Genomic DNA, 21662 nt, shown 5'->3' with positions numbered 1-21662 from the left:
CTTCCACCTATATGCATCTGATCTGCAGCAGCCTCATTACTACCCTTTTACCTCTTAAAACTTCCTCTGTAGAACCGCTATATAATAAATCTACTTCATCCCACTGACCTCACCTTCCCAAATATACACCTACTTGCAATTCCAAAGACACTCTCCAAAAAAATAGACATTTGAAAAAAGTGCATCTGTTTATACTCAGTCTATCTGCATATTACTTCTTGAGATTATTACTTTTTTTTTTTTTTAAACCATAAAAAAGATTGCATATTGGCAATATAATGGGAAAACCATGGCGGCCATTTCTGGGTGGCAGTGGAAGGTAAGGGGGGAGGTGTCGAAGCACAGAAGCGAGAGGGCTCAGAGAGGGGCCGGTGTGGTCCTTAGACTTGAGACCTGAGGATTGAGGTGGAGTTGTCTTGATTATCAATCCTTGGGCCTCTGAGATGTCCCATCTCCTTAGTCATTCCCTCTCTTATTTCCACCACCCATGGCCAGGCCGCATTACCCTCTTGAAGCAGAGGTGGGATGGCTTTTTGGCGTGTGTCCTCCGGGCCGGTTTGAAGACAGGCATGGCATTTGGAGGGCTGTGATACAGGACACACACCAGAGCAAGCTTATTTGTGACTGTTTCCACTCTGGGAAAAATTGTCCATCACGTCTGTGACTTTAAAAATTTAAGCAGTTACTAGGCTGATAGGTTTAGAAACAAATCTTTTGTTCTTGTGGTTTTTGCATTAATATTAAGCATGAATATATATCATATATTACATTGCTTTCCTTCTGCTCTGGGGCAGACTGCACTCCTTCCAAATAGGAAAACTGCCCAGCCCATGGATTCAAATTTTTGAAAGCTGTTATTCCCTGACTCCCAACCCCCCGCCCCTAGCCCTCCCCTTCCTCCCGACCCCTCAGTTCCTATATTAGAAAAGCCCCTCCCTCCCCCCCTCCCAGCAGCCCACCCGCGGTTAAATAGATAGTGCCACATTCTAAGATTCATGCATCACTGCATTTTGCTATTGCACGGAGCACAGAGAGAGAGGGAGTTGTGTATGTGTGCCCCCGCCCTCTCTTCTCCTCCTCTTCCCTAGGCTCTCAGATTCCTGTGCTGTTCCCACTCGGCCCACTCCCAGCCTCCCCCCCGCCCCTCCATCCCAGACCCGTCACTGGTTGTGGACATCCTCCCTGCGGACAATCTTGTAGATGATCCAGTAGAACATGTTGAAGATGAGGAAGGCCATGGGGAAGGCAATGCGGGATATTTTGTCGATCTTCTTGGCCCTCTGGATGAAGAGTTTTCGCATCTCCTCCGGGGACTTAGATGGTGCCGGAGGAGGGTTGGTGGTGTTGTTGTTGTTGGCGCCTTTGACAGAGATGCCGTCTTTGGCCTGCAGACAGGCTGGGCCCATCCCGTAGGCAGAGAAGTTGAAGCGGCCCTCTCCGGCCTCATCCTCCTGGAACAGATTCAGCATGGGGCTCTACTTAAAATAAGACAAGGGCTGGGCACCCTCCCTGCAAGGCACTCCCCTGGGGGCCAGGCCAGGCCCATCTGGTTCTCCCTGCCTCCTTGCTGCTACATTCCAGGTTTCTGAAGGCTCTTAGGCTGGCTGGGGAGTGATGCCTTATAGAGGGGCGCCACTTGCACGTGGACACAGATGCAAACCAGGGGATAGGAGTGGGGCTGAGAGTCTGCAGACCTGTGTTCAAGTTCGGCTCCGTCACTTCCTGGCCTTGTGGCCTTAGGCAAGTCCCTTCTCTATTTGAGTCTCCGGGTTTTTTTTACTTCGTATTTTCCTATAAGTGGGGAAAGATTCACCCCAGTACATCAAGACGTTCTTCTGACCATCAGCGGTTATAGATGAGCAGACGTTCTGAATGCTGTTTTGTTAGAAATGAAGGGGACAATTTGGAGAGATCCCCTGCTTTGCCTCTGTTGCCTCCTTGCCCTCTTCCCCCACCCCATTCCCCAGTGGGTGTGTTCTCGGGCATGGGTTGCGGGGGGTGGCGAATGGCCCCGGAGAGAGCAAACGCTGTGGGCCTCAGCTCTGCTTCACACGCTGCAGGGAAGCTAAAGCTGCTTTGTCCCTCCACATTCCCACAGCCCTGGCACTTGTAACCTCAGATATAGCTCATTCAAAGCCCTTGATCATATGGCTCCAACTTACCTTGACAGGCTTCTGCCCTTCCCCTTACCTTATGCTTGGCATACCTGCCAGTCGGTTGCACTTTGCCAGTCACCCCTTGTTTATTTCTCTGTCCCTGCCTTATGCTCACCACCAACAGGCCTGCTGCCTGTATTCTTCTAATTTCTCCCTTTCCCACTTCTTGGTGATCTTCTGATCTGACTCATGGAGACACCATTGTCCGCTCTCATCACGTCTAGCTTTGTGATCTTCCCGTGTGAGCCCTGCAGTGGCACCGAGGGCCTCTGCTGAGCTGTGGATGCATGTGTGGCTCTGGGGCATTTGGAGCAGCTCACATGGTCCTCCCACCTGTCTCCCGCCTGTCCCTGTGTCGGGCAGGGCTGACCGAGAGCAGGCGATACTGCGTAGGAGCCCCTTGCTAGCTCTGCTCCTGTCACCCTTGCTTGGGTCATCCCATGGCCTCATGGTGACAACGTCCAGCCCAGTCTTCCTACCGCCTCTGGGCCGGCCCCCTCGACCCAGCTGAGTTGTCACAACACACATCCAATTGGTCATTTTTTGCTTGGACTCTTTAACAGGCTGCTGCTGGCTGCAGGATAGTTAACATCCTTACATGGTGAATGAGGCCCTGGATGACCGGAACTCTGCCTGCCTCTCCAGCTTCAGCTGTGCCATTCTCTCTCTGGCATTGTATGCACCAGGCGCCCCCAAATATTTACATATATTCAGAAGTGTCATGCTCCTTCTGTTTTAACTGCAGGCTCTGCTCAAATTGTTCTCTCTTCCTGGATAGACTCCGAACCTCTGCTTCCAGCGCCTTCTCTTTCACTTAACTAACGTCTGATTCAGAAGCCATCCCCGAGGGTCAGGGTAGACAAGATGCCCCTGCTGTGTGCTCCATGAGCTCCCTGTGCCACCTCCTCTGTTGTCGTTTTAAAGCTCTTATCACATTATGTTTCTTTTAAAATATATTTTAATCTTTACTTCATGCAAACCTTTTTATTTTTTAGAGAGCAGGGTGGGGGAAGGGCAGAGGGAGAGGAAGAGAGAGAATCTTAAGCAGGTTCTAGGCCCAGTTCAGGGCCCAGTATGGGGCTCGATCTCAGGACCCTGAGATCGTGACCTGAGCTGAAGTCAAGAGTCAGACTCTTAACCGGCTGAGCCACCCAGGCTCCCCACATGGGTTTCAGATTAATGTCTGTTTCTCCCACTAGGCGCTAAGCTCCATGAAGGCACAGTCTTACTCATGTTCATTGCACTCTCAACACTGAACATATGAACAGGGTTTCTGGACATAAGCTCAAAGCTCAGAAAATAGTTATTGAATAAGTAAATGTTTACCAGTATATCTTCACTACTCCTAGCTTCCTTTTTCTTTTTTTCAAATGGGGTTATATTCCTGGTACCAGGAGGATTTGAGATGTGAAAAATGCTCAAGAAATCAAGGTGCAAGGGGCGCCTGGTTGGCTCAGTGGGTTAAAGCCTCTGCTTTAGGCTTGGGTCATGGTCTCAGGGTCCTGGGATCGAGCCCTGCGTCGGGCTCTCTCCTCAGCAGGGAGCCTGCTTCCTCCTCTCTCTCTGCCTGCCTCTCTGCCTACTTGTGATCTCTCTCTGCCAAATAAATAAATAAAATCTTAAAAAAAAAAAAAAAAGAAATCATTGGCAAATTGTTGAATCTGTCCCAACAACCTCATTGCAGAAAGGGGGAAAGAACATGTGCTTGGCAAATACATTTCAATAAATAATTTGTCTGTGAGTAGGACAACAGTAGAGGGTTTGCGCCAGGACCAAGGAAAGGAGTTGGAGGCAACTGTTCCAATTACTGGACCCTGTGCCTGGGAGGGGGTCTGGGTCCAACACTCTTGCTTACCAGTATAAATCTGTCCTTGCTGCAGGATGGGGTGCTTGAAAATGTTTTCTTACCAGGCTCTAGTTATGCAAGGGAAACACCAAATTAATTTTATATACAGCTTTGGGCAAATTATTCTCTGCCTTTCTCATCAATCAAACCTGGGAGTAGAAGGGGTGGAGGTGTGGCCTGGAGGCCCCAACTGGTTAGATGATCATCCGTTTCACAGGGTAGCCTGGAGAAAGGAAATTCCTGAGAAATGATGGGAGAGAGGCATGCTATTCCTGTTCTCCCCAGCAGATGGCAGGAAATGAAAGCTTGGGGATGGAGCAGGGGCAATCTGGTCGTCTCCTCTAGAACCCAGGGAGGTTGGGAGTGTGCCTGCCCAGTATGGCTCGCAGATTTCCTAATAATCTGACTAATGAGGCCGGCCAGGGAATTTGAGGACCAGATGCTTTGTGCCCAACAAATGAGGTAACATGGGAGGATGGTGGGATTTGAGGAGCCCAGCCAAGATCACAGGCTCTGAGAAGCTCAGGCATGGAGGTAGCTCCTTTTCACTCACCATCTGGGTCTGAAAACCCCCTCTGCAAACTTCCTGCTGAAGGGAGGTTCTGCAGCCCAAGCTTATACGCTGCTGCTGTACAAGCCACATGCAGAGGGGTTTACTCCAAAGGAAGCACTGCTTTATGGTGAACCCCATCCTGCATCCTTGTAGTTTCTGACATTTGAGCCATTATCAGAGCTCTTAGGAACAAGGTCACACTGATTCAACCGCACATAAGGGGCCACGCAGGAGAAATGTGAGTGAAGAAATGAGCCAGGGCTGAAGAAATCTCTAGTCAGAAGGGACTCAGAGAATGCTTCCCCTATCTAAAGGCTCTTCCAGTGCCCCAGGATCAGGCAGGATGTGAATCCAATGGGACCAGAGAGCTGTGACTATTTGAAGATAAAAGTGTGATTTTTTAAAATGCTTGTATCTTATTCTAGATTTCTAAGACACTGCTAGTGAAATTAAAAAGACAGTTGCATGCTGAATTTCATCTCTGGCTACTGGTTTTTGACCTCTGCCTGGGAGTAAGTCTCAGCTCTTATTTTTGATCTGATAAGCAGCAGGGTTATTTTTATCTGCTTCAGGACAGAAACACTGATGAAGAGGTAAGCAGCTGATGGTGTATGGTCAGTGGTAGCCATGGGACCTTGAGCACCTCCATTGCTTTTGCCACCAGCACCTCTGTGATCCTAGTAACTTGCTCCTCCTTGCTGTTGTCATTGGCATGGGAAGAGAGGACAGGATTCCCTGTATAGGGCTCTAACATGCTGTGAGAGAGCCAGGTGGGAACTGAGCAGGGATATCTGATCAAATCCCATAGAGCTTTATTTACATTTCACCTGGAGAAGGTTTAGTTTTCTGCTGGTGTATAAACTGGTAGGGAGCTGGTGATGGTGGAGGCAGCCTTCGTAGGTACAGTAGGCCCACCATACTCTGTGTCTGCAAGGGCTCCATTTACATTTTAGTCTCTGCAAATAGTGCCCCCTCGAGTTGTGCAGTGCACAATCTAGTGGCCTGATGCTAGTCAAATATCATGGACATAGTCTCCCTAAGGAAGTGTCTCTTCAACAAATGTATTAACCCTCTTTTCATAGAGGAAAATGCTAAAAAGCAGCTAGTCGGTGGGAAAAGGCAAAATAATGAATTCCCAGGATTGTTATGTGTGGTCAGTTCCTTGCTTAGATTATTTTAATAGTCAGAGGCCAAGTATCCAATGGGCAGTGAGGACTAAAACTAGAAGTCTTTGAGAAATCCTGTCTGGCTTGAGAAAACTATCCTGAGATAGTTTTCTTTTTCAATGCAGATTTAGAAGGATGGTTATACCTGAACTCCCATGGACATCTTCTGTCTTGAAATGTCTGCCTCCTGCCTATGGTAAACTGTTAGAAGATAAGTGAATCAGATTGCTGATGTTTAAGAAACTCACTGATGGAAATCTGTGCATGTGTAATCATTTGGTTCCTTGGCACTTCTGTGGCAGGAACAAAACTTAAAGCTACTTTGTAATCTGATTTAATCCTTACCACAGTCCCCCAGGGTGCCAATTTAGTCCACTTTACAGATGGAGAAACTGGGCCCAGAAAAAGGAGAGCTTGAAGTCACATACTAACCAGTGATAAAGAAACAGGGTCCATTGACATAGTACTTGGTAGCTGGGTAGGGGGCTAGTGGAAGTAGGACGATCTAAAGCTTGTAGGACATGGTGTGTGGCAGGTATGAGGTATGGCCTGACAGGTCATAATATATGGGTTCTTGTTTGCCCTAATCTGTTGCTGGAAAAACTCCTGTGCAGGCTTTCTGACCGGAAGGGCTCCTCTGGGTTCCTAGAGCATATTCACTATGTGTCAGGCATTCTGTTAGGCACCAGAGACAGCGCCAAGCAAAAGTAGGCATGGTCTCCACCTGTGTGGAGTTCATAATTCAGTGGGAGAGATAAGTACCAAACAGCTACATCATGAATGTACAATTACAAATCAAAATGAATGTTCAGAAGGAAGGAAGCTAAGCTTTAGTAGAGCATGACCTTTGCTAGCTCATACAGCATCCTTGGGCAGATTAGAAAAATGGCATCCCTCCTTTCTAGACATAGGAATTGGAATCCTGTCCTCTGGCTGATACAGTCCGTGTTGAGGCAGGACTTAGAGAAGAGTGCCTCACTGGCAAGGGGGCCTGTGTAGGATACAGTCTGCATGGCCATACTTGACAGCTGTGCATGAGAACCTCACTACAGGACCTCTCCCTCCACCCAGGTATCAGGGAAGATGCCTCAGCTGAGAATCAGAAAATGAGTGGTTGGTTAACACTAAACAAATTTCACTGGGAAGGCATTCCAGGAGAGAACAAGACATCTGAAGTCCTGTGTGTATGTTTGAGCAAAAGGAGAAAAAACTAGGGTGGTTGGTGCTCAGAGAGCAAAGGAGAAAGTGGTGTGGAGAGGAGGTTGGAAAGAAAAGCAAATTCTCTGATCTCCAGGGGAGAAGTCTTTGGGGGAAATATTTACAGACCTAGGTGTGCAACCAGTTTGTTCCCACAGATGGCACTCTCCCCAGTGGCCTTTGCTGGTTGGAGCACAGCCTCTGAGTTAACAGATGTTGGTGACTTCGTATAGGTGGTTGGCCAAGTAGTTCTTTATTCACACCCTCATAAAGTGAGAGAATTCACTTTGCGGGAGCATCTTGCATGATGCTCTTCTCTTGGAAGTGGGAAGCAAAGGCCTGGCTCTGGGCATTCTACTCAAAGATCTTACCTTTTGTGACGTACTTCCTTTCTGGAACCAAACCCTTGGAAATAATGAAGCCTTGCAGAAAACACCAATAACCACCTTTCAGCCCGCCAAGCTTCCAGGTCACAGCTAGTTATTATGGTAGCCCATCAGTGTTTGCTCCATCAGTTCTGTCTTCAGGTATAACCTGATCATTTCTATAAGTGTCATGGTTGGAAGAGTTACTGCCTATAGACCCAACAAGGCATTATTTGTGGGAGAGGAAGTTAGGAGTTCTAGGACTTCATCCCTATTTTATGTCTGCCTTACCCACTGAGAAGGACGGTCCACAGAAACAAATATCACAATACAAGGCTGCCTGGATCTCTTCAGTTTACCCCCCGCTGTCCCTCCCTGGGTAGCGATCCAAAGGCCTACCTTGTGATGTCTTCGCTTCCTCCTGAATCGGAGCAGCTCTTTGTGCTGCCGAGACACAAAGTTGACAGCAGCATACTCCAGTAGGGCTGAGAACACGAAGAGCAGGCACACTGCCATCCAAATGTCAATGGCTTTCACATAGGACACCTGGAGTGGGGGAGAGGAAGAGCGCAGGGGCGTGAGGGCAGGGGAGAATGAAATAGTTCAATATTTCTGCTCCTCAGTAACTTCCCCATCACCCACTGCTATTCACTCCTCGGCTGGGGTATTAGGAAAGTGCAGAGGAAAACAAAAATGCACCAAGAAGACTATACAAAACACTGGAGAAAATAAGAATATGGTACTTAGAAGAGTAGTAAGGAGAGGAGGCATCGTTGAGTAAACAGAATGTTGTGCTTAGTCTAAGGGTGATAGGGAGTGATGTACCCAACACTGTAAGTAAACAGAGGATGTTAACAAAAGTAGCAGAGTAAGATTTCAAAAACTCTCTTCGCTGTAAGAACAATGAGGACAACAGCAAAAATGGTCAGAATAAACTTTCTCAGAAGCTCTGTTAACCAAAGGCTAACAGCAATCATGAAAGCATTTACTTAAAAAGTCAACTGAGGGCGCCTGGGTGGCTCAGTGGATTAAAGTCTCTGCCTTCGGCTCAGGTCATGATCCCAGGGTCCTGGGATCGAGTCCCACATCGGGCTCTCTGCTCAGCAGGGAGCCTGCTTCCTCCTCTCCCTCTGCCTGCCTCTCTGCCTACTTGTGATCTCTGTCAAATAAATAATCTCTGTCTGTCAAATAAAATCTTAAAAAAAAAAAAGTTAGCTGGATGCCAGTAAGAGCATCAAATTTTGTGGTATTGAAAACAAAAACGAAAACAAAACCTAGCTTCATTGAGATAAAATTCATATGCCATACAATTCACAAAGCTAAAGTGTACATTTCAGTAGTCGTTAATACATTCAAGATATATGCAACCATCATCACAGTCAATTTTGGAATGTTTTCATCACCCCCAAAGGAAATCCAGAAATGACTGTTAGCCATTATTCTTTTCTCTATTCTCCCAATTTCTGTCCCCCACCACCATCCCAAGCAACCATTAGTCTACATTCTGACTCTATAGATCCCCCATTCTGGGCATTTCCTGTGAATGGAATCATATACCATGTGGCCTCTTATGACTAGCTTCTTTCACTTAGCATAATGTGTTCAAGATTCGTTCATGTTGCAGTATATATCTGCATTTCATTCCTTTTTTTTTTTTTTTGAAGATTTATTTATTGAAGCATGCAAGCAGGAGAGGAGCAGAGGGAGAGGGAGAAAATCACAAGCAGTCTCCTTGCTGAGCATGGAGTCTGCTGCAGGGCAGGATCCCATGGCCCTGAGATCATGATCTGAGTTGAAACCAAGAGTTGGATGCTTAAGTGACTAAGCCACCCAGGTGCCCCCATATTTCATTCTTTCTTATGGCCAAATAGTATTTCATTGTATGGATATACTACCTTTTGTTGACCTAGTCATCAGTTGATGGGTGTTTGGGTTGTTTCTACCATTGGCTATTATGAATAATATTACTGTGAACATCTTAGTACAGATTTTTGTGTGGACATATGTTTTCATTTCTGTTGGGGCCTTGTGGTGTTTTAACTTGCCAAATTCCGTTCTCCGGTCCCCACTTCTGTGCTAGCCTAGAAAACCAACAGCCTGCAAGCACACTGAAGACCAGTATCCAGGCAGTTGGTGGATGGGGCAGAACAGAGGTGGAGCTTCTTTAAACCCCCTTTGCCAGAGAACTGTCATTATTTGGCCTGTTTTGTGGTTCGCTGAAAGACCTCACTCACAAGGAAGGCTGTCTTTATTTCACCTGCCTTGGAGCTGGGCCAGTGGAGCAGCCTTTTCCCTAGGGGCATCTGTTGAAAACAGTCAATGGCAACTCTAGAACATCAGGTCAGCCTGAGGCCTTAGGTAAAGTTGACACAAATAATAGGTTGATTAAAAAGCTTAAAACTAAAATCTAGGGGAATGAGATGTCCATAGGGAGCTTTAGGAAGCTCTGACATATTTCTGAGAATTGCTGTGTGTGTGCTTAGGCCTGGATGCTACTCAGGAAAGGCCCGAGAAGGCCCCTTAGCTCTCAACTCCGCTAACCTTGACACATTGAGCAAGCTGCAAGTGAGGGGTGAGGCAACACTGTAAACTGCCTGGCTGAGTGTTGGAGGTGTGTCCTAATACATCTGTAGAGCTCTAGGAAAAGACTGGGAGATTTCTAGGTTCCATGCATTTAAGCAAATTTCTGTCCAATTTTAGCTAGCCACCCAGCTAACTGCGCAGACTTCAGTGACTCCACAAAACAAAGGATACAGAGCTTACAGAATTAGTTCACAAGAGTTATTAAACAAACAAACAAACAAACAAACAAAAAAAAACAACAACAAATCTTGAGGAGGGAGAATCTGACTTCCAGAGATGCCACATTACATTATGTAAAACGTGTAATTTTCAACCAAAAATGATAAGATATGCAATGACATAAAGGATGGGCCTGCAACGGATTAAGTGTTTGTGTCCCTGCCACCCCCTTCCTCGGCTGAAATCCTAATTCCAGTGTGACGGTATTTGGAGGTGGGGTAGTTGGGATGTAATTAGATTTTAAGAGTGGAACCCTCTTGAAGGAATTAGCACCTTTATAAGAAGAGGCCAGCTACCTGGCTAACTCTCTTTCTACCCTGTAAGCATATAAGAAGAAGTTGGTAGTTTGCAGCTGGAAGAGGGTCCTCACCAGAACCCTACTATGCTGTCACCTCATCTCAGACTTCCAGTCTCCAGAACTGTGAAAAATAGATTTCTTTTATTTATAAGCCACCCAATCTCTGGTTACTTGGTTATAGCAGCCCAAATTCACTAAGACAGGCCCATATATAGAAGAGAAAAAAAAAGCATTCCAAAGAAGCTTCCCCTGAGGAGGCCCAGATGTTGGACTTGATAAGGCTTTATTTTTGTTTTCGGATTTTTATTTTTTAAATTATTTTATTATCATTATTTTTTAAAAGATTTTAGTTATTTGTCAGAGAGAGATATATAGAGCAAAAGCAGGGGGAACAGCAGGCAGAGGGAGAAGCAGGCTCCCCGCTGAGCAAGGAACCCCATGAGGGACTCTATCCCAGGACCCTGGGATCATGTCCTGAGCTGAAGACAGATGCTTAACAACTGAGCCACCCAGGTGTTTCTTAATAAGGGCTTTAAATCAATTATTTTAAATGTTTTTAAAGAATTAAAGGAGACCTGCCTGTATAAACAACCAAAGGAAATGATGAGAACAAAGTCTCACCAAACTGAACCTAAGAAAGGGATGATAAAAAGAATAAAATAGAAATTTTGGGGTTGAAAAATAACTGAAGAGTTCACTAGAGAGGATAAATAGCATATTTGAGCAGACAGAAGAAAGAATCTGTGAAGTTGAAGAAGAATCAGTGAACTTGAGATTATCTTGTCAGAGGAACAGAATGAAGAAAAATGAACAGGGCCTCAGAGACCTGTGGGGAACTATCAAGTACACAAATACATGTTTAGTGAGTGTGCCTGAAGGAGAGGAGAGAAAAAAGCAGAAAGGGTAGTTGAAGAAATAATGGCCAAAATTTTTCCAGATTTGAAGAAAGATGCTAATGTACACACCTAAGAAGTTCATGAACTCCAAGCAATGCAAAAGAGCTCCACACCTACACACTTCATAATCAGACTGTCAGAAGACAAAGAGAGAATCTTAAAAGTTGCAAGAGAGAAGCAACCCATCATGTACCAGGGATCCTCAATAAGAATGACAACTGATTTGTCATTGGATTGATTATATATTTTTAAACTGAGGGGTGGGTAGAGATTATTAAATCCTAAGGAGAGGGCCCGGAGGCATACAGAATGGTAGTGTGATTGTGAGGAGTGAGGTTTTGAGAATCCAAGCAGTCTAATACAAATGGCCAACAGACACATGAAAAAGTGCTCCATATCACTCGGCATCAGGGAAACACAAAACCACAATGAGATACCACCTCACTCCTGTCAGAAAGGCTAAAATTAACAAGTCAGGAAATGACAGATGTTGGCAGGTATGTGGAGAAAGGGGAACCCTCCTACACTGTTGGTGGGAATGAAAGCTGGTGCAGCCACTCTGGAAAACAGCAGGGAGGTTCCTCAGAAAGTTGAAAATAGAGCTACCTTATGACCCAGCAATCGTACTACTGGGTATTTATCCTAAAGATACAAAAATAATGATTCGAAGGGGCACCTGCACCCTAATATTTATATCAACACTATCAATAATGGCCAAACTATGGAAAGAGCCCAAATGTCCACCAACTGATGAATGGATAAAGAAGATGTGGCACACACACACACACACACACACACACACAGTAATATTACTCAGCCATCAAAAAGAATGAAATCTTGCCATTGGTAATGATGTGGATGGAACTAGAGGGTATTATGCTAAGCAAAATAAGTCAGAGAAAGACAAGTACCATATGATTTCACTCATATGTGGAATTTAAGAAAACAGAGGAACAAAGAGGAAGAGAGGGAAAAATAAAATAAAAAGATAGAGAGGCAAACCATAAGAGACTCTAAACTATAAAGAATAGACTGACAGTTGCTGGCAGGAGGTGGGTGAGGGGAATGGGTTAAATGGATGATGGGCATTAAGGAGGGCGTTTAAATGAGCAATGGCTGTTATAGTTAAGTGATGAAACACTAACTTCTACTCCTGAAACCAATACTACACTATATATTAACTAACTTGAATTTAAATAAAATCTTGGAAGGAAAAAAAAAATAAACCAAGCAGTCTAGAAGGCAGTGGGATGGCTTATGTAAATGAGAAGACATCATGTGTTTATGGAATGGAAGACTTGATATCATTAATATGGTGACACTCTCCAAACTCATTAACAGACTCAGACTCAGTGCATTTTCACTCTAACTTCCTTTTTTATTGTTGTTGCAGAAATTGACAAACGAAACTTTAAATTCATATTCAGGTTCGAATAGAAATGCCAGGGACCCAGAATAGCCCAATCAATCTTTAAAAAGAACAAAGTTGGAGGACTCATACTTTCCAATTTTAAAACTTACTTCAAAGCAACAGTAATCAAGAGTGTGGTACCAACATAAGAGTAAATGCGTAGATCAGTGGAACAGAACTGAGAGTCTAGAAATAATCCCATATGTTTGTGGCCAATTGATTTTTGACAAGGTTGTAAATTCAATGCTGGAGAAGGGTGGTCCTCTCAACCAGTGGTGCTGCCTTAACAGCATCCACATGCAAAAGAATGCTATCCTTCCCTCATACGGTATGCGAAATGCAAAATGGGTCAAAGCCCAGGTTTAGGGCTAAACCACAAAACTCTTAGAAAAGAATATAGGTATACTTTTTTGTGACTTTGGATTAAGCATTAGTTTTTCAAGTATGATACCAAAGGCCGAGCAACAAAAGAAAAAATAGATAAATTTTACTTCATCAAAATTAAAAACTTTTGTGTATTAAAGGACACTATCAATCAAGATAGCCCACAAAATGGGAGGAAATATTTGTAAATCATATCTTTGGTAAGGGATTAAAATCCACAATGCACAAAGAACTATTACAACTCACCAATAAAAAGAGAAATACTTCTATTATAAATTGGGCAAAAAATTTGAAGGGACATTTCTCCAAAGAAGTCACAGAAATGGCTAATAAGCACATGAAAAGAATGCTCAACACTACCAATCACTAGGAAAATACAAACCCAAACCACAGTGAGATAGATACTACTTCACATCCACTAAGATGTTTATAATCAAAAAGACATCAGATGAGAAGCAGCGTTGGTGAGGAAGTGGAAAAATTGGAACCCCAGTGAGATTATGAAGTGATGGAAAACAGTTTGTCAGTTCTTCACAAAGTTAAGCATATAGTTACCATATGACCCAACAATTTCACTCTTTGGTAAATACCTATGAGAGTTGAAAGCATATGTGCACACAAAAACTTGTATAGAGATGTTCATAGCAGTGTTATTTAAAATAGCCAAAAAGTGGAAATAACCCCAATGTCCCTCAACTGGTGAATAGATGAACAAATTGTGATAGACCCATGCAATGGAAATACTAATCAGCCACAAATGGGAATGAAGTATTGATATAGTGTACACCACAGGTGAATCTTAAAACCATTATGCTAAACAAAAGTGCGCCTATTATATGATTCCATTTATATGAGCTATGCAGAAGCAGCAAGTTCACGGAGGTGAAAAGTAGAGTAGGGGTTGCCAGAGGCTGGACAGAGTAGGGAATGAGGAATGACTGTTGATGAGTTATGGGGCTTTCTTTTTGGGGTGATGAAAATGTCCTGGAATTAGACAGTGGTGAGTGAGTGTGTGCAACTTTGCAAATATTATTACCTGCTACTGAATTTTATACTTTAAAAAAAGTGAATGGAGAAGAATGTGAGGTTGAGTATTAGTAGCATATGGAGCCAAATACTGAGTCTGGCGTTACCCATGAGTGGAGCAGAGTGTTGTCTGGCATCAGTCGTAAGCGAAAGAGAATGTGACACCAACTCTTAATAGACAGTGGAGCAGGTTGTTGACTCTAACATCAGGAAAAGGAAGCAGGTACATCTGCTGTTACAATTGCACAGAGCAGGATGTGTTGTCAGGTGGTAACAGTAGATAGAATTTGGTCTCAAGCATTTATAGTGAATCCAGCAGAATGCAAAGTCTAGTGTTCATAGTGCAGAAGGCAAATTATTGAGTTTTGTGTAAGAGTGAATAGAGGAGAGAGTGGTGTCGAGTGTTGATGGCAGATGAAACCGAATGTCATCTCTCACATTAAAAGCTAATGGAATGTGAAATATCATGAAAATAAAAAACAGTGGAGAGACTCTTCTAAATTAAAAGAGTAACCATATACAGGGATGCCTGGGTGGCTCAGTTGGTTAAGTGGCTGACTTTTGCTTAGGTCATGATCCCAGGATCTAGAGATGGAGCCCCGCATGGGACTCCCTGCTCAGTGGGGAGCCTGCCTCTCTCTCTCTCTCTCCCTCTCTCTCCCTCTGCAGCTCCCCCTGCTTGCGTGCACGCGCTCTCAAATAAATAAATAAAATCTTTAAAAAAGTTTTGAAAATAAAAGAGTAGCCATATATAGTATGAATCTTGATTGGATCCTTGATTGGATCCCTTGCCATATTTACTAATGATGTTTTTTGACATTGGGAAAACATGAAGTTTTTGTATTAGATGATATTATGGAATTACTTCTACTTCAATAATTATTGATATAAAATTGATATATAATATATAAGTAGAATTGATATAAATATAATTATTATTGAATTAATGTTAATTTATTTGGATAAATATCATTGGGGTCCTTCTTCCTTCTTTAGAGATGGCTTATCATGATGTCTGTAACCATCAAATGATTCAACAAAAATTGTGTCTATCTACTGCCTACCTACTTAGCTACCCATCTACCTACCCACCTACTTATATTTATAGAGAACTAAAGTAAATGTGGCAAGATGATTAACAGTTGGAATCCAGGTGAAGGATGTTAGAGTGATCATTGTATATTCTTCCAACTTTCCTATATCAAAGCAGAATGTTGAATGAGGCCTTAATTGGAAATGGTACAGAATGTGGGATTTAGCATAAGGCTCAAGGGAGCAGAATATGGAGTCTGGCGTTAACAGTAGGCTGAATGTTGTGTTTGCTGGTGAGTGATGAAAGCAGAATGGGGCTCAGACGGTAGTAGTGAGCGTAGTAGAATGTGGGGCCTAGAATTAAAAGAGAGTAGAGCAGAATGAGGCATCAAGCATTCACAGTGAAGGCAGCAGAATGTTGTACCTCACGTATAGGTGAATGGAGGAGTAGGGGGTGTCTGGCATTAATAGTAAATGAAGCAGAACATCGTGTCTGGTGTTAAAAGTGAATTAAGCAGAATGTGAGGTCTGGTGTAACAGCGAAAGGAACAGAACGTCGCATTTATGGCAAGGGCGACTGGCGGAGAATTAGTGTCTGGTGTTGGTAATGACTGAAGTGGAATGCTGAGTCTGGTGTTTGAAGAATGGGGCAGAAATGTTGTGTCTAGCACAGAGTGAATGGAGCAGAATGTGTATCTGGCTTTAATAGTGAATGGAGTGAAATGCTGTGTCTGGTGTTAGTAGTGAATGGAGCAGAGTACGGTTCAAGAGAGAGTAGTGAAAGGAGCAGAACCTGGTGTTGAACGTTAGAAATGTGAAAGATGATCGAGGGGTGGGAAGAAAAGGGTTCACACACGACATTTGGGACGAGGCTGCTATCTTGCAAAGGAGCTAGCTGCTTGCGAGCCTGGCCCTTGATTGAGAGAAGGGAACCTGGATTTTGGGAATGTTCCCGCTTTCCCTAAGCGATAAGGATGCCTCACTGTGCCTAGACCGCCCATACAAACAACAGGGACTGTGCCAAGTGTTTGCTTTCCTCCTGGGAGTCTGGAGTTTTGGTGTGTGCCAGGTGGAAGGGGCCTGTGTGGCCAGCACCCAGTAAAAATCATCCATACTGAATCTTAAATGAACCTCAAAACAATGTCTCTATCTCCCTGGCCAGAAACATCCCACACGTGTGACTGCCTTTTTATTGTTAGGGTAGGAATGTGCTCTGTGTGGTCCTGCCCTGGGGGGCTGGGGGTAGAAAACAAGGAAGCCTGCAGATGGCTTCCTCCAGACCCTGCCTGTGTCTTTTTCCTTTATCACCTAGCTGTGTATTCTTTAAAAAAATTTTTTTTTATTTTTTAATTTTTTTAGAGATTTTTATTTTTTTTTTTCAAGGATTCCTTTATTCATCTTAGAGAGAAAGAGAGAGAGAGAGAGGAGCAAGGAGCAGAGGGAGAGGAGGAAGCAGACCCCATGCTGAGCGGGGAGCCCAATGTGGGGCTCCACCCCAAGATCCTGGAATCTTGCCCTGGGTGAAATCAAGAGTCCCATGCTCCACCAACGGGGGCCCCCAGATGTCCCCGAGCTGTGTGTCCTTAACGCAACGCTATAAAAAAATCTTAGCTGTGGGGCACCTGGGTGGCTCAGTGGGTTAAGGCTCTGCCTTCAACTCAGGTCATGATCTCAGGGTCCTGGGATCGAGTCCCGCATCGGGCTCTCTGCTCTGCAGGGAGCCTGCTTCCTCCTCTCTCTCTCTCTCTGCTTGCCTCTCTGCCCACTTGTGATCTCTCTCTGTCAAATAAATAAAATCTTAAAAAAAAAAAAAAGAAATCTTAGCGGTGAGAACAATGCTATGCTGAGTCCTGTGAGTCGTATCAAATCTCTGAACGTGGGGGTGGTCCTGGAGACCCTCCACCACAAAACATCGACTGTCAACGGTGCAAGGAGCAGGAGGTTGTGTTTAGCACTAAAAGTGAATGGAGGAGGAGGTGGAGTTGAGTGTGAATGCCACGCGAGCAGGATGCGTGTGGAGTGCTGGTAGAGAACAGAGCAAACCGTGGGGTTTGGAAACTGTGCGCAACACAGGGTCCAGTCTGGAGAAGAGCTCTGATGCCCCAGAATGCTGGATCCTGCCAAGGGCGGCCGGTGAAGAAACAGTGACTAATTCCTCGTGCTCCCTTCATCTCAGGCAGGGTAGAGAGATGGGAGTCCTTCTCTGTGCAGGTGTTTTGTGCTCTGGGCAGTAGGACTTACCTTGGGCAGGGATGCTCGGGAGCCAGAGCTCTGGGTGGTCATGGTGAGCACGGTGGTGATGCCCAGGCCCACGCGGGCTGGGGCGGCGTCCATGTTGATCCAGAAGGAGATCCACGAGAGGATGACAATGAGCAGGCTGGGAATGTACATCTGGATCAGGTAGTAGCCCATCTGTCGCTCCAGGTGGAACCGGGCCTCGATGCAGGTGAATTTACCTGCGAGAAGTTACGGTGAGAAGCAGAGTGTTCTCGGGAGGTCGGAACAGCCTCAGCTGGAGGCCTGGGTCAGCCTCACACTAGCTGTGTCCTGAGGCAAGCGCCGGAATCTGTGGGTCTCCATTCCCTCCTCTGTGGTAAATTAGGGGTGATGAGGGCGATGGTGCCCACCTCCTGTGGTCACCTGTGTGTTACTGTGCACTCCTCACACCTGTTGTGCTCACACCTGACTTAGGACTTAGCGCACTCCTCACACCTTTTGTGCTCCAACCTGTGCTCAGGGGCCGTCACCCTTATCAGCCCTGTTTTGTTGCTAAGAGTGGGCCTCCGTGGACCTGTCCTTAGCCTTCCCCCAGGTACCGTCCCCAAACATGACTCGAGCCTGTTCCTGTTGTAAGAACGTTCCTTCCTTCCTTCCCTCCTCGTACAGAAAAGTCCCCATTATCTACAGGGACAAGCTCAAACTTCTCAGCCTGCTCTTCGTAGCCATGCTCTGGCCCGTTTTTCTGTCCCACTTCCCGTCTTTCCTCACCCTCATCGTGACCCCTTCCACTCTACCCTGGCCTTGGGAACTTTGACCCTTCTGAGCTTTGGCCCCCGCGGATCCCACTGCCTAGGAGCCAGGCCTCTTCCCCACAACCAGTGGAAGGACCCACCTACTCCCCACCACGCTCTTCTGGTCATGCGGTCATCTAGCCGTAGGGCAGAAGGCAGCGAGGGCGGAGGCACCTCGGTCTGTCTGTCCTCTGCACTGGACTGCGGGCAGCTGGTCTCCCCCCAATTCTGTGCTTGCCTGGAGCCGGTCGGGGCCCCTCATCCTTTCCCCCCGTCGGATCCACAGGGCCTAGCGCAGAACTCAGCTCTCACCCAAGTGGGAACAGGGAAGAGCAAATGAGATAATGAATGAGAAAACGCCGTGTGACCAGTTTCGGGCTGTGGTGTGCGAGGCAGTGGGACTCTGTGAGTCACTGCTGTCACGGCTGCTAATGGGAGTATCGTCACGCCTCGGCGTGCCCAGGGACCAGGACAGTATCTCTGGAGGTGACCCGAAAAGGGGCCGCTGTGCCCAACACAGCAGAGCCCAGGCTGCCTGCCCTTGCTCTGAGAGATGAGAGCTAAGAAGAAATCTTAGAGCACACAGCAGAGCACGCAGCGATTTCTCTCAAGCCCCTGCTTCCACCGGGAAGGCCTCCTCCGCGGCCTACTTCGCGCGTCCCCTCTCCTCAGCTGGGCTCTAGCTGGCCTGACTGGAGGCCTTTCCTCCACTGCGCCTCCGCGAGCTCCTTCCCAGACTGCGGTAGGGCAGACAAGGCTGGTCTCGGTCCAACCGCAGCTCGTTCCTGTGTCCCATCTTCCCACCAAGGCTGCCCTGTGCCCGGGAGACAGAGAGCTGGGCGCAACGGCCATGGGTCCTTCCCCTCTCCTGCAGCTCGAAGTCTGGGGGACCCTTTCCAACTGCGCTGCCCCCAGACCTCACATCACCTCTCAGCTCCCTCCTGCTGAGGCCTGAGGAGAGCAGCCTGGGTACTGCGTCCCGTCAGAAATGCCAGGTCCCCTGTGACAGACGCTGCAAGATGTCCTCATATCCACTCCCCGCTTCTGCCTTAGGGACAGGGTTCATTTTGAGCTGGGCTGCTGCTACCTGGAGCGAAGACTCTTCTCTCCCGGCCCCCCTGGCAATGAGATGTGTGGCCTGAGCGTCACGTGCGTGCCCCAGGACATCCGGGGAAAAGATATCAGAGCACCACTTTGTTGGTTTCAAAGACTCTTCTCTTAAACACGAGGTGAACAACACAGAACCGTGTCCATCACGGGCACCTCGTAAGATCTGTTGAACCTGAAGTTGAACGAATGTTTGGACCTACCTGTGTTGTAATGCTTCGTGCAGTATCTCAGGTCCTTCTCCTCTTTCAGGATAAACTGCGGTAGAGTTAGTCCATCTGCCACCTGCACAGCTCCCTGCTCCTGCCACTCGAAGATCAGGTCATTCATGGTATAGCCAACTGGAGTGGGGGACCAGAAGAAGCAGCCGTCACCACCCAGAAGCACTCATTTGCAGTGGGTCGGAGCTGGTTTGGGTTAGAGACTGAGAGGCATCAGGCACGAGAGGGAATGCGTGGGACCACGTTGCCTCTCCACCACCCCTCCCCATTCTTCTTCCACCCTCCCCTCACCTCCCCTGCAGCTGAGGAGGTTAAAACTGGTCTAATTGTTTACATCGACCCCCTGCCTTCTACCTCGCTTGTCCCTTCGCCTCCACCTCTTACCCCTGTGGTCCTCGGCAGCTCACATCGGCTATGGGGCCTGTGTGCCAACCTTGCACGCTCCCTCCTCTGCTCACAGCACCTTTACCTGGGGGAATTACTCTATAAAGCTGTTGGGGGACTGCCAGCCGGGGGCCGAGGTGTTAGGTAATGACACAACTAGACCCGTCAGATGCTCTGTCCCAGGACTTGAACCTTTTTTTTTTTTTTTTTTAAAGATTTTATTTATTTATTTGATAGAGAGAGATCACAAGTAGACAGAGAGGCAGGCAGAGAGAGAGGAAGGGAAGCAGGCTCCCCGCTGAGCAGAGAGCCTGATGCGGGGCTCGATCCCAGGACCCTGAGATCCTGACCTGAGCCGAAGGCAGCGGCTTAACCCACTGAGCCACCCAGGCGCCCCAGGACTTGAATCTTGAATCAAGCAACAGAAGATCAGAGTTGGCTGGTGCCAGGTCCCCTCAGAGGTGGTGTTCCACCTAAGTCTGCTTCCTAAATTCTCTGCCCTGGTTTCTGTATGTCTTTCAAGCCCATGAGGAAGCCCTGTCCTTCCATTGAATTCCACCTTTTTTTTTTTTTTTTTTTTAAGGAAGTTTATTTATTTGACAGAGAGAGACACAGTGAGAGAGGGAACACAAGCAGGGGGAGTGCAAGAGGGAGAAGCAGGCTTCCCACTGAGCACGGAGCCAGAAGCAGGGCTTGATCCCAGGACCCTGGGATCATGACTGGAGCCACCCAGTCACCCTAAATTCCACCTGTTAAATTAGATTGGTTTCCGTTTGCAGTCAAAGAGGTCGGCTCCCTCCTCCTGTAGGTTCCCTTGTGACCTGCGACATAAAGCCCTCTCCAGTGCCCCCTCTCTTTCCCAAGCAGAAGGAAGCATTCTTTCTGCCCGGAGGCCACAGTGTTCAGCCTTCCAACAACACACTTACCACTTGCTGCCCTGTGTTAGAGTTCTTTGTGCCGCCAGCTGTCTATGTGTCCCCAGCTGCAGGGAGCAGCCCTGTGAGTTCAGGGACCCTGACTTATTTGAGCTCTTTCTCTTCCATTCCTGGAAAGTGTATCCACAAGGGACATGGAAGAGTGTCTCTTGGGAGAATACTGCTGACTCCGAAGCTGGGCCTCAGCCAGCCAGTAAGGGGGGCTTAAATTTCTAATGCATTTTCTAAAGCGGAGCCCCCCGTCTGGTATTTTGGGCTAGGACAGTTATCTCTTGGGGCCCAGCAGTTAGCTGCTGTTGCCGTATGGGAATTTCTGCAAGTCCCCTGGGTAAAGGGGAGTCCGGCTCTTTCTAAAGCCCTCACGCAAGTGACTCACAGCTTTCCAGTTGCATGATGCACGTCTGGACGTCCATGGGGAAATTCTTCAAGTCCATGGGGCAGGCCAGTGTTAGTGTGATTCTGAGAAGAGAAGGGAGTTGAATGATGCTAGAGCCACACACCGGGGAAGCTGTGCCTCCATTCCAGTTATTACCAGGAAATCAGTTATCTTGGAGAGGTCAAGGAGGTCATGGAACTAGTGTGTATTGAGATAATATATGTGTATTTCTACATTCCGGATATGGAAATAGAGGCTCAGAGAGATACAGAATGTTGCCTAAAGTCACATAGTCAGTGGAACTTGTGGGTTTCTGTGGAGTCTGTCTGGCTTCTAAACATCTTGCCCTCAGCCATGGCCTGAAGGCCTGGAGGCCAGGTGCTGCCCTGACCCCTGCTCTTCCGTGGAGGCTCAATTCCAAGTCGAGCAGCCCCAAGCCTCAGGCATCCAGGGCCACCTGCAGCAGGGGCTTCGAGTGGTTCTTGGCTGCCTCCCT

At 46.7% G+C, this 21662-nt stretch overlaps 1 protein-coding gene across 2 annotated transcripts in view; it reads right to left on the bottom strand.

Moving 5' to 3' along the window:
* Nucleotides 1-964: 964 nt before the first annotated feature.
* GLRA1 (glycine receptor alpha 1) overlaps nucleotides 965-21662 on the bottom strand; it is an 82218-nt gene continuing 61520 nt past the window's right edge. Inside the window, exons 5-9 of one of the 2 annotated variants that reach the window (XM_032337249.1) lie at nucleotides 21167-21249; nucleotides 19454-19591; nucleotides 17374-17588; nucleotides 7683-7829; nucleotides 965-1475 (exon numbers count right to left, since the gene is read on the bottom strand). In XM_032337249.1, coding sequence (XP_032193140.1) covers nucleotides 1161-1475; nucleotides 7683-7829; nucleotides 17374-17588; nucleotides 19454-19591; nucleotides 21167-21249 — 898 coding nt within the window. In that variant the 3' untranslated portion in view covers nucleotides 965-1160. The remainder of the gene's footprint in view (nucleotides 1476-7682; nucleotides 7830-17373; nucleotides 17589-19453; nucleotides 19592-21166; nucleotides 21250-21662) is intronic. The other variant, XM_032337250.1, reaches the window with a different exon arrangement.

The sequence above is a fragment of the Mustela erminea genome, chromosome 3 (assembly GCF_009829155.1).
Source record: "Mustela erminea isolate mMusErm1 chromosome 3, mMusErm1.Pri, whole genome shotgun sequence".
NCBI lineage: Eukaryota > Metazoa > Chordata > Mammalia > Carnivora > Mustelidae > Mustela > Mustela erminea.
The sequence above is the reverse complement of the archived record's forward strand: the minus strand, read 5'-3'. Positions and strand labels throughout refer to the sequence as shown.